The sequence below is a fragment of the Rosa rugosa genome, chromosome 4, assembly GCF_958449725.1.
Source record: "Rosa rugosa chromosome 4, drRosRugo1.1, whole genome shotgun sequence".
Taxonomy (NCBI): Eukaryota; Viridiplantae; Streptophyta; class Magnoliopsida; order Rosales; family Rosaceae; genus Rosa; species Rosa rugosa.
This window is the reverse complement of record NC_084823.1, coordinates 28,441,838-28,453,416: the sequence shown is the minus strand read 5'-3', so window position 1 is coordinate 28,453,416 and position 11,579 is coordinate 28,441,838. Positions and strand designations below refer to the sequence as shown.

Below are 11,579 nucleotides of genomic sequence, written 5' to 3'. Positions count from 1 at the left end.
TTAGTAAGCTTGGAAACAATTCCAAAATGAACGTGATGGAAAAAGGAAGTGTGAAGCTTCATGTTAATGGTGCTTATCATGTCGTAACAGAAGTCTACTATGTTCCGGAGTTGAAGAATAATCTTCTCAATGTGGGGGCAGTTACAAGAAAGAGGTTTAGCAGTCCTAATGCAGGGAGGGATGTGCAAGATATACCATCCAGAGAAAGGATTAATCATTAAGACTTCAATGTCAGTCAATCGAATGTTTATTCTATTTGCCAAAGCAATAACAAAGACTGCAAGCTGTTTTCACAAAACATCACAAGATCTACCTCATCTTTGGCATAGCAGGTATGGACATCTCAGCTACAAGGGATTAAAGACACTGCAAGATACGAGCATGGTGTATGGTTTGCCTAAATTTGATGCCTCCAAAGTGAAGTGTACAGACTGCCTTGTTGGGAAGCAGCTCCAAGATTCTTTTCAAAAGAAAAGTGCATGGAGGGCAACACAGAAGCTGCAACTCATCCACACAGACATTTGTGGACCAATCACGCCAAAGTCAAATAGCAACAAGAGGTACATTTTGTGTTTTATCAATGATTATAGTAGAACATCTTGGGTGTATTTTCTAATAGAGAAGTCTGAGGCGTTCAATTCCTTTATGTGCTTTAAGAAGCATGTAGAGAAAGAAATAGATTTATTCATCAAATGTCTCCATACTGATAGAGGTGGGGAATTTAATTCAAATGAGTTCACTGAGTATTGCAAGCAGAATGGGATCAAAAGGCAGTTGACTACCGCCTACATTCTGCAACAAAACAGAGTTGCAGAAAGGAAAAACAGGACAGTCCTAAACATGGTTCGATCTATGCTCTCAGAAAAGAGAATGGCAAAAACATTTTGGCCTGAGGCAGTCAATTGGACCATGTTTGTACTGAATTGATGCCCTACCGTGTCAATCAAGGATGTGACTCCACAAGAAGCATGGAGTGGTGAGAAACCCTCGGTGGAATTCTTCAGAGTTTTCGGGTGTATAGCTCATGCTTATGTCCCTGATGTCAAGAGAACCAAATTAGAGAACAAGAGTGTTGCTTGTGTGTTACTTGGTATTAGCGAAGAATCTAAAGCCTACAAACTCTACAATCCTATCACCAAAAAGATAGTGATTAGTCGAGATGTGGTCTTTGAAGAGGATAAGAAGTGGGACTGGGACGCAAGCTATGAGGATCAACTATTGATGGATTTGGAATGGGGAGAAGATCAGAAGGATACCAATGAGAATGAAGACGAAGGTTCAGATAGTGAAAATGAGAATGGAGCTGAAGACATAGAGAACGCTGGAGGGAGTGGTTCTAATACTGAGGAGGTGGATGAGGATGTGATTAATTCATCAAATCAAGGTTTTGAAACTCCTGAAGCAAGAGAAGAAAGGAATAGACAACCACCGGTTTGGATGAGTGATTACACAAGTGGAGAAGGGCTTTCTAACTTGGAACTAGAGGGAAACATGGCTCTAGTACGTGATGTCTGATGATCTTGTTAGTTTCGAAGAGGTAGTAGGAAGCTTGAGGTGGAGAAAGACCATGGATGCAGAAATAGAAGCAATTGAAAGAAACAAAACATGGAAGCTAGTCGAGTTACCTGCAGGAGCAAAGAAGATAGGAGTAAAGTGGGTCTATAAGACCAAGTACAATGAATTTGGAGAAGTGGACAAGCACAAGGCTCGACTAGTTGCCAAGGGCTACTCTCAGCAACAAGGTCTGGATTTTACAGAAGTATATGCTCTGGTGGCTAGGATGGATACGGTAAGGTTGATACTTGCTTTGGCTGCTCAAAGGAGTTGGACAGTTTATCAACTCGATGTCAAGTCAGCTTTCCTTCATGGTGACTTGAATGAAGATGTATTCGTGGAGCAACTTTTAGGGTATGAGAAGAAGGGTAGTGAAGACAAGGTGTACAAGCTACAGAAAGCGTTGTATGGGTTGAAACAAGCACCTCGTGCCTGGTTCAGCCAAATCGAAGCTTACTTCACAAAGGAGGGTTTTCAAAGGTGCAGCAGCGAACAAACTTTGTTCATCAAGACTAGCGGATGCTCCTTTTATTATTCGGGATGCTCTCTCAGTACTTATTATAATTTGGGGATTAGGCTTTATGTCCCTCTATTGTATTCAGCAGTTTGATGAATGAAGGCGTGAGAACGGCTACACCGTCCCTTATTAAAAAATAATATTTTGATTAATTTTGCATCCAGAGTGCCGCACCATTACTTCACCCGCGCTGCAGAACTAGCTGTTCAAGTAAATCCAGAATATGTGGCCCAAACTCTAGGTTACTTGACCTAGTTGTAATAGGGTTTTGAATTAGAGATATTCTAGGAGAAATTCATAGATATCCGATTAATTGTACGATTATCTTTCCTTGTACAACTCTAATTCTATGTCTTGTAATCCTCTATATAAAGAGCCCCCTATTATCAATGAAAGTACGACTCAATTCTCTCCCAATTCAGTTTTCCTTAAACACGTTATCAGCACGAAGCCCTAACCCTGAAACAAATAGCCAAACCCTGATTCAAGAAGCTAAAACCCTAAATTTGAATACAAAACCTTGAAGCCTTTTCTGCCTCCACCTCACACCTTGAAGCCCTCCACACCAGGAGTCCAGAACCGGCGGCAGAACAACCAGAACCGGCCGGAAACCTACCGAACCGGCCACCGGAAGCTCTAAACCACCCGCAGGAAATACTCAACCGCTTCACCACCTTCGGGATCTCCAATTGCTATCAAATTTTTTCAGCGACAACGTCTTGATCCCAGGATCCGGGGAACTGGAATTTTTTTCCCGGAACCGGCCTTAAATTTTTCGAACCGGCCACTAAAAGCAGCTGCACTGTTGAACTGCAAGAGAGAAGAAAAAAGATAAAAAAAAAAAAAAAAAAGGGAAAGGAAAAGAAGGCAGCCCAGAGGCCCACTGACGCAGGCCCACCTTATTTTTTGTTTATTTTTTTTTTTTAAATGCTCGTCCTCGTCAAAACGGCTCAGTCTCATTCTCTCACTGTTGAACGAAAACCCGGACCCCCTCTCTCTCAGTCTCCTCGACCGTGGACGGCACTCAGTGACTCTTCTCTCGGTCTCTCCTCCAATCCCAAGTCCATCACTCTCTCTCTCTCAAAATCTCTGCTCGACCTTCGCCGGCACCGGCCAGTGAATCAGTGATTCAGTGTCCTCCTCTCTCCTCGTAAGTCCCTCTCTCTCCAATAATCAAATTCAAAAATTGGATCTGTTTCTATCTCTCAGTTCGATCTGTACTGACGCCTTAGGCAATTAGCCACCGAGCCTACCTTTTTTTTTGAGAATATAGCTACTGAGCCTACTGATATGATATGAGCTTGTAAATAACATAACTAGGATGATTAATGAAACGCACTTTACAGTTGCAAATTCTGACTTGGTGCTGCATTTTCACTCACCTCGCTATTCGACAATACATGTTTCATCACTTACTGATTTTATCAAATCTAGTCTTAGATCTCTATTACTTCTTTATTGCTTGTGGAACTTGATTGCTACTCCATTTAGTTATTACTTCTTGTTAGTTGTTAACCAATAATCAATGGAAACGATATGTTTAAAGTTCTCTATATAGAAAGACAGAAAGTGCACTCTGTTGCTGCTGGATTAGATTTTGTGTAATGAATTGTGGTATTTGTTTGGTAGATTTTGCAGAAAGTTTGCGGTTTTATGGATCCAGTTTTGTAAGTTGAATAGATGCTGTTTAGAAAAAAAAAGAAAAAGAAAAAGAAAATGGATTTCTGGGGTTCATAGTTTGATTCTATTTGAGTTGAAATTTAGTATATCTGTAATTGCCAAATTGACATTTTAGAGATTTGAGCAGTTGTGGAATAAAAGAGTTAGTGTTTTACTTTTTACCTGTCATTTTTAGTTGCAGAGAGGCTGACTGTAATGGGAATATTAAGGGATGAATTGTTAAGTTCTAGGCCGTGCAATATCAACCACACTAGGTATAGAATCTCCAAAACCCACTAACCCTCAGAAAAAGAAAAACAACAGTTTTGCATTCGTATGATCTATTTATTCTTTTGGAACGGTTAGGATGATGTTAGCATGAATTTGTTTAGTCATAATTGACTAATTATGAGGACATGTAATTATATTTAAAATAATATACCTTTTACATTTTTTATTTTTATATAATTATATGTTATAAAGAATTAAATAAAAAACCTGCCTAGGCCTCAGGCCACCGCCCGACTAGCGCCTAGCGTTTCTCAGAACATTGTTTATGAGCAATTAGTTTTTCCTTTAAATTTTGGTTGTTGTTGTTGTTTTATTTTTTTATTTTTGAAAGGATTTTGGTTGTTTAATACAATGACAAAAATGACGATTCTGCAAGTGGAACCCACAATTTCTTGGGGATTTAATAGTTCATTTCTTGAGCATTTAGTTCATTACAATATGGCCAAGGAGTGTCTGTTGGCCATTATCTCAAAAGTAGAGAACTGTTTATTGGAACTTAGCAAATATGATTTCCATCTCTTTTATGATTTTTCATAATGTTTGTCGTCCTTTTGGTCATGCACTGAGACTAAGCAAAAGGGACTGTTGTTATTGGCTTCTTTGTGGGCTTATGTCTCTTCCTAGTTCAGCGATCAATATAAGTATATAAGTATTGGGCCTGTGAAGTTTGACCCGACACCGAACTGGGCCGAACCGACAATGTGGCCTAACCGAACTTGTCAGTCCAGCCCAAAAAAATTGGGTCTGCAGTTTGGATTTTAGCCCAACCGACTAGAACAGTTCGGTAACGGTTCGGGCTCAAAACCGGCCTGCACCGAACCGTGCCCACCCCTACTAATAACTGGAGAATAGTGTCTTGAGAGTGAGAAGCTAGAGAGAAAAAAAGATTTCCTCAGCCACTGCACCACTCTCACTTTAAGGCAGAAACCCTTCTGGGGGTTCTGGTCGATTCTTCATAGAAAAAAGAGGAGTCTTTGTTCGGGTTTGGTTGGATCCGAGTGTTTGCCCCGCATTTTATAGGTGCACTGTTTGCTTATTTTGTTCTGCTTCTAATTTCAATGCTTATGCATAGTCTCAAAAAAAAAAAATGTTTAGTAGATCTGGGTCTATTGGTTTTTTGGCGAATTTGGGGTTTGTGGTTTGATTCTGGTGCATGCATTGTGCATGCATTTTGGGTTTTTCTGGTTGAACTGTGTGCCATCTGATTTGATGAGGTTAATTCAATTTTTTTGATAAGAAGAAATGGAAAATGGGGGAGAAAGAATGAGATTTTGAGGTTGTTGTGGTGAGTGTTAAATTGTTGTCCATCTAAAAGTGGGTTTGGTCTCAAATGAAAGCTATAGCTTGAAATTGAGAGTTTTGCTGCAATTGCTTGTACGGGTACTGTGCTTTTTGGTGGTGTGAATCCTCAGTCCTTAGTAGCTCATATTTTGTTTTTTGTTTTGTTTTGAATAATAGTAGTAAGCTTCTGGTGTTCCTGTTCTGTTTTTGTTAAATAGGTCTAGCATAATTCAGTTTTACAATTGCTCTTTCAGAGGGGAAATTGGAAAGTAAATTTTTGGATGGGGTTGAGTGTATTGCAGCTGTTCGAATGAAAAGCTTTTGGGAAAAGAAAAGGAGCAATTGAAAGAAAGGAATTGAAAAGAATGTTTATTTTCTTTACTGGTGTTTGATTATGTAGAAAAGATAAGGCAAAATATGATTTTGGACCTTTTGTTTATTTGAACCAATTTTCTCTCCAATCAACTTTTAAATCAAACACTTTGGTGGACCTCTAACAAAAATATCAAATCATCTTTCTTCCATGTTTCCTTCTCCAATGGAAACCATAGCGTTGGATGGTGAGTATGATATGGCAATGAAGCTGCTTGAATGCCACCCTACATGAAAACTATATTCATTTTGAATACTGATAATTCTTGCTTTCATTTTTGTATTACATACAACTATACAAGACAGTAATGAATCCTACCAACAGTGTGAAAGTAAAATTGATGGCTTTGATTTTTGAATATATTTTTCTTCTCGATTCATTTATGTCTTTATGATGCATAAAGATAAGGATACACCTGCTTTTCATTTTTCAAAAATGGATGAGTTTCTTATGTAAACTATGAACAATTTTGATATACCTTCTAGACAACATTTGCCCAAATAATGTATTCTTGGGTTATGATTTTTATTTAGGATTATTGGGATAATTGACTTGAATGGAAATTCTCATTGACTTATTGAATATCCCCTATGGGTTGTTTGTTTTGAACAAATTAAACTCTTAGATTCCTAAAACTCCATGCAGTATGGTATGACGAGATGGGGAATAAGAAATATGTTACATATGGAACATATAAATTTTGTCAATTACTGAAGCAAAGAGGAAAATAGTTCAATGTTTGCAAATCCAATTGAAACTATATGACAATCACAATCACAAGGAAACCTGCTAGGCATTTATAGGCAGATAAAAACCTGCAGCAAAGCGTGGGCGGATAAACTAGTTGATCACTATATCTGTTGACTGGATTTGTGTTCAGAATTTTCAAATCTGTTTATTTATTTATTTTTTATGGTAGTAGTGCTCATAATAAGTAGAAATCAGCTGAGCTGAGCTCTTGTAGAATGAGATTTTGTAGGCTTTTACTTGTGAATGATCAGTTATTTCACTTATTTGGTTAATAACAGCATTTATGTGCAGGATCCTCGCGTTTTGTTAATGAGTTATCAAGTAAAATGGCATCGAGTTATGTTTTGAACTTGGTGAATTCTACGTTGGATTGGGTGACAGCGACTTTAGATGCTCCCTCCTCCAGAGCTGTTGTTTTTGGAGTGCCGATTGGCGGTAGGCTACCAATTGTTTCAACTGTATTTATGATTTTCGTGCTTTCTATTAATGAAAGTTAGTTTCTGATCAACAAATCTCTATTGTTTGGCCTTTTTCTTGCAGGACATCTTTTTGTAGAAGTACTTCTTTTTGCAGTCATTGTTTTTCTATTCTCCCAGAAAAGTTACAAGCCCCCTAAGAAGCCTTTAACAGAGAAGGTTTGTGTGAAAGTTTTATGCCAGTACTTTTTTCTTGTGGAACAATACACTCTGCTTGCGCACCTCCTTTAATCCATTGAACTGCTTTTTATATTCATAACTTAACAAAACAAGGAGTCAGAAGTGTTGAGGCATTGTTGTAAATTGTAATTTGATTATACTTCCTCGTGGGATTTGAAAGAAAAGATCTGTGTGACCAATTTAGTTGTCAACTTTTGTCTCAATGAATAAAGTTTTTAGTTATGCTACTATTTGCATATCACCACATATGAACTTGCTAAATGTCTAGTATGATTATATGCTTCTGATTCTTCTGCTTTCTGATATGACATGTATCCTGGATTCTTAACTGAACTTTGCTAGTGTATTGGTACATGTAGGAAATAGATGATCTATGTGAGGAATGGGTTCCTGAACCTCTCATTCCTCCTATCACAGAAGATATGCAGTATGAACCCCCAGTGTTGGAAAGGTGAGTGAGCTTAGTCCCTAGCTCTTCATAGACCAATCCATAGTTCAGCTATGCTTTAATTAGATGTTCCTCTTTTTGAATTTTATCAGGGAGGGGGAGAGAGAGAGAGAGAGACCATTAGCAGTACGGCATTTTTTTTGGAAGAATAAATAATTGGTTATTGCAATTTTCTTCAGTGTTATATCTTGGAGTTAAAATGATGTTGCCTATGGGTAAATATAGAACAGTATATTCCTTGTTCTAAGGGATTTTGCTAATGAGTAGAATTTATTCAGTGCTGCAGGGCCACATACAATAGTCAATGGCAAAGAAGTAGTGAACTTTGCTTCAGCAAATTATCTTGGATTGATAGGACATGAGAAGTTGCTTGTAAGAGATAACTTTTCATATTACTGATATAATTTTCCTATATGAATGAGAGCATGAATAGCGTATTTATAGCAATGTCTAATCTCAGGAGTCATGTACATCTGCATTGGAGAAATATGGTGTTGGTTCATGTGGTCCTCGTGGGTTCTATGGAACAATTGGTATGACTCACATACTATGAGATAAAATATTGATGTTCTTTTCTATTCATAGAAAGGTCGACACCTGCCATATATTTTTTATTATTTTATTTTATTTTGCATCAGATGTCCACCTTGATTGTGAGGCAAGAATAGCAAAGTTTTTGGGAACTCCTGACTCAATTCTCTATTCTTATGGTCTCTCCACCATGTTCAGTGCAATTCCAGCATTTTGCAAAAAAGGAGATATCATTGTTGTGTGAGTATGTCCCGATCATATAATTTATTGTTGTCTTTTGCTCTAGAACTTGTTTGGTTGGATAGTATGGATAACATAACATGGCAAATCTCTTGAACTTTAAGCTAATTTCTAGATCTTTTAATTGCAATTTAAAATGATGATCAAAATACGTTCAAATTACTGAAGAAGTAATTAAAGTATGTATTCAGATGCATGATCAGTATGTTTACTCCTTGCTCTCATATTTTTCAGGTGCTACATTATTTTTCTATTTTACTACTGTACCATCCTGGTCTTAGCATATATGGAGTTTCTACCTGCTCAAGACATTGCACAAAAATTTCTGTTTAGACATGAATTGATATATAAAGTGGTTTTTGTTTCCTCTTTTTTAGGGATGAAGGAGTCCATTGGGGAATACAAAATGGTCTTCATCTTTCTAGAAGCACAATTGTGTATTTCAAGCATAATGACATGGAATCATTAAGGAATACTCTGGAGGAAATCACTCTGAAGAATAAGCGGGCTAAGAAACTCCGGCGCTATATTGTGGTTGAAGCTGTGTACCAGGTATCTATGTCTATGCATTACATCAAATATATCCTTTGCAATTTCTTTTGGCATGTTCTGAGTTCTTTGAAAACACAACTAAACATCATCCACTTTCATTATAGAGGTTGCTAATACTATGCAAAATAAATGTGAGACTTCCATCCCTACATGAATTTCTGCTAAAGAGCCATTGTCAGCAAGAGGACAATTGTACTTAAAAAGCAAGAGCTTGCTATGTCACTGGAAAGTCAACAAGATGACCTTTCATCCTTTCATAGTTGCCATGTTAGCAAACTGCCTCCATTTTTAATGAGAATTGAATAACTTGTTGATTAGTAATTGTAGGTGAATTGACTTGTTCTGTTGTCATGTACTCTGTTACCGCTTTCTAATGCTAAGTATTTACCTATGTTATAGTTGTTTTATTACTTTAACCGATGTTGAAATTTTAGTAAAACAGAATGAGAGCCCCTCTTTAGCTCTTTCTATACTGTCAGATTATAACATACAGTTGCTCCTCCTTCCCCTCTTTTCTTCGAATTAGTTAAAGAAATTGCTTGACTGGGAGGTATTGACTGGTTTTCTTTATCCTAAAATTTGCAGAATTCTGGCCAAATAGCCCCCTTGGGCGAAATTGTTAAATTGAAGGAGAAATATAGGTTTCGTGTTTTATTAGATGAGAGCAACTCATTTGGTGTCCTTGGAAAAGCTGGACGAGGTCTCACAGAATTTTGCGGGGTTCTGGTATTTTTCAAACATCCTTAAAAAGAAAAAAAGATCAGAATATATTGATTCATAGTTAGTTTGTGATTTTCCAGTGGTGTGATATCTGTAGGTTGAAAAGATAGATATAATTACTGCTGCAATGGGACACGCCTTAGCCGCAGAAGGAGGATTCTGCACTGGAAGTGCTAGAGTTACTGATCACCAGGTATGGTCATTATATTCTGTGAAACTGATATGGTTACTGATGTGTGTATCAATAGAATGGAATTCTAACAAGAATTTTTTTTGTCTTATTGTAATAATGGTTATGTGTTTGCCTGGATATAATATATTATGTCCAAAAGAATAAGTTTTGGGGTGTTGTCTGTGGCAGCGATTGAGCAGTTCTGGGTACGTCTTTTCTGCTTCTTTGCCCCCATATCTTGCGAGTGCTGCCATTACTGCCATTGATGTTCTTGAGGAGAACCCTGATCTGATAACGAAGTTGAAGAAAAACATTACGTTACTATGGAAAGGTCTGTGTTTTTTCTCATTTTTCATGTGCATGTGTGTTTCTCTTGGTTTGATATCGCACGGCCAGTATAGTCATCACTTGATTAGTAGTGTCTTAGCAGTCGCTTATCACATGCCTTGCGCTGGCATCCTCTTGATTGAGTATTGTGCTGTGATGTGCAGGATTGTCAGGTGTAATGGGCCTCTCATTAGCAAGCAATCCAGAATCACCTATTGTGTTTCTCAAACTACAGAAGTCAACAAGTTCTGTGAAGGGTGACCTGCAACTCCTCAACGAAATTGCTGACCATGTAAGTAAATGGTTTGATCTTGATTGCACTAAGCTGAATCAATTTCTGCTAATTTTCTTTCTCAAGTACATTTGTTGTGGTTTTGCAGTTGTTAAAGGATCATTCAATTCTTGCGGTGGCGTCCAAAAGGTCAACACTTGATAAATGTCGTTTGCCTGTGGGAATTAGACTGTTTGTTTCTGCTGCCCATTCCGAATCAGATCTACTGAAGGCATCAGAGTCACTGAAAACGGTTGCTGAATCAGTGCTGAAGAATCATATATGACTGGAAAATGCCTGATCTTTCTTGCTGACTGAAGCACATCCTGTCTTTATGAAACCCTTCGATGGTTGGAGCAATTTTGAAATGCAGGCTAACGGTGAAAGGCCTCTGGTTGATGCGATAGAGATGATTATTTTACAATTACGTTCTTTTCATCACCGATTAACATGCGATCGCAATTTTTTTTGGCCGCTGTATACATGTGATCGAGATTAACGTCAAATTTAGTCTTAGAACACAAGTACATCCTCGGATTGTTCATAACGCTGTCAAAGTCTTCACGTTACAAACTGTACATTGGTTCTTAAATCTTGAGTCCTTGAGACTTTATTGAAGATGTCAAGGAAATGTACTGTTTTATCATTTGGAAATTGAAATGAGTTTTACAAACCGATCTAAATTATACAACTACTCACCTGTTTTTCTACATTTTCACGAACAATGCATCCTGTATTTACTCTTTATTTTACAGTAAAAAAAAAAAAATTGGTGCATTAAAAAAAATAAAACGCACACGGAAGTTTCTGAAGCGCGTCGTTGTTCAACTGTATTACAATTTCGTGGGTTTGGAGAGCTTAATAGATTCTTCCACTTGTCTAAACTAGTTTTCCTCCATACATACATGTTCTGCATGTGTTAAAATATATGCTCTGCATGTGCAAATAAATTTTTTTTTTTTTTAGAAAATAAAAAAGAAAAGATAATGAAAGAAAACGGTTATTGCAGAGAGAAGTTAGTGGGAGAAAAAAGTGGGTTGTGGGATTTATTTTGTTTATTTTTGTTAATAAAAATATAATTTGTAATTGTCGTTATAGCCCTTGTGATTTAATTAATTCTCAAAGTATTTTAATATCTTAAGGTCATTTCTGTCAAAATTTTTGATTTTGGCTAACAAAGTCTCTTCTCTTAATAATAGTACTAGCCTTCTTCATACATGCTATGCATGTGTAATAA

The 11,579-nt window shown here is 37.3% G+C and overlaps 1 protein-coding gene across 4 annotated transcripts; it reads left to right on the top strand.

The window, feature by feature from the left end:
• Nucleotides 1-3,023: 3,023 nt before the first annotated feature.
• On the top strand, nucleotides 3,024-10,999 carry LOC133706700 (long chain base biosynthesis protein 1-like). Of its 4 annotated transcripts, none has more exons than XM_062132244.1 (13): nucleotides 3,024-3,221; nucleotides 6,704-6,860; nucleotides 6,966-7,060; nucleotides 7,441-7,532; nucleotides 7,808-7,901; nucleotides 7,990-8,062; nucleotides 8,168-8,300; nucleotides 8,678-8,852; nucleotides 9,438-9,578; nucleotides 9,670-9,765; nucleotides 9,934-10,075; nucleotides 10,236-10,363; nucleotides 10,452-10,997. In XM_062132244.1, exons 2-13 carry the CDS (start codon nucleotides 6,752-6,754, stop codon nucleotides 10,626-10,628), a joined length of 1,455 nt encoding a protein of 484 aa, XP_061988228.1. In that variant the 5' UTR covers nucleotides 3,024-3,221; nucleotides 6,704-6,751; the 3' UTR covers nucleotides 10,629-10,997. The 4 variants fall into 4 exon arrangements, with proteins under 4 accessions (XP_061988228.1, XP_061988226.1, XP_061988227.1 ...); XM_062132242.1 differs by having other exon boundaries at nucleotides 6,717-6,860; nucleotides 10,452-10,996; XM_062132243.1 differs by lacking the exon at nucleotides 3,024-3,221 and adding an exon at nucleotides 4,901-5,041 and having other exon boundaries at nucleotides 6,717-6,860.
• Nucleotides 11,000-11,579: the final 580 nt, after the last annotated feature.

Bases quoted from the DNA above. Each gene is read 5' to 3' on its own strand.
- LOC133706700 (XM_062132244.1), top strand. From the start codon at position 6,752: ATGGCATCGAGTTATGTTTTGAACTTGGTGAATTCTACGTTGGATTGG. The intron at 8,063-8,167 runs GTATGACTCACA...ATTTTGCATCAG, and splicing joins TGGGTTCTATGGAACAATTG to ATGTCCACCTTGATTGTGAG. The intron at 8,853-9,437 runs GTATCTATGTCT...TAAAATTTGCAG, and splicing joins TGGTTGAAGCTGTGTACCAG to AATTCTGGCCAAATAGCCCC.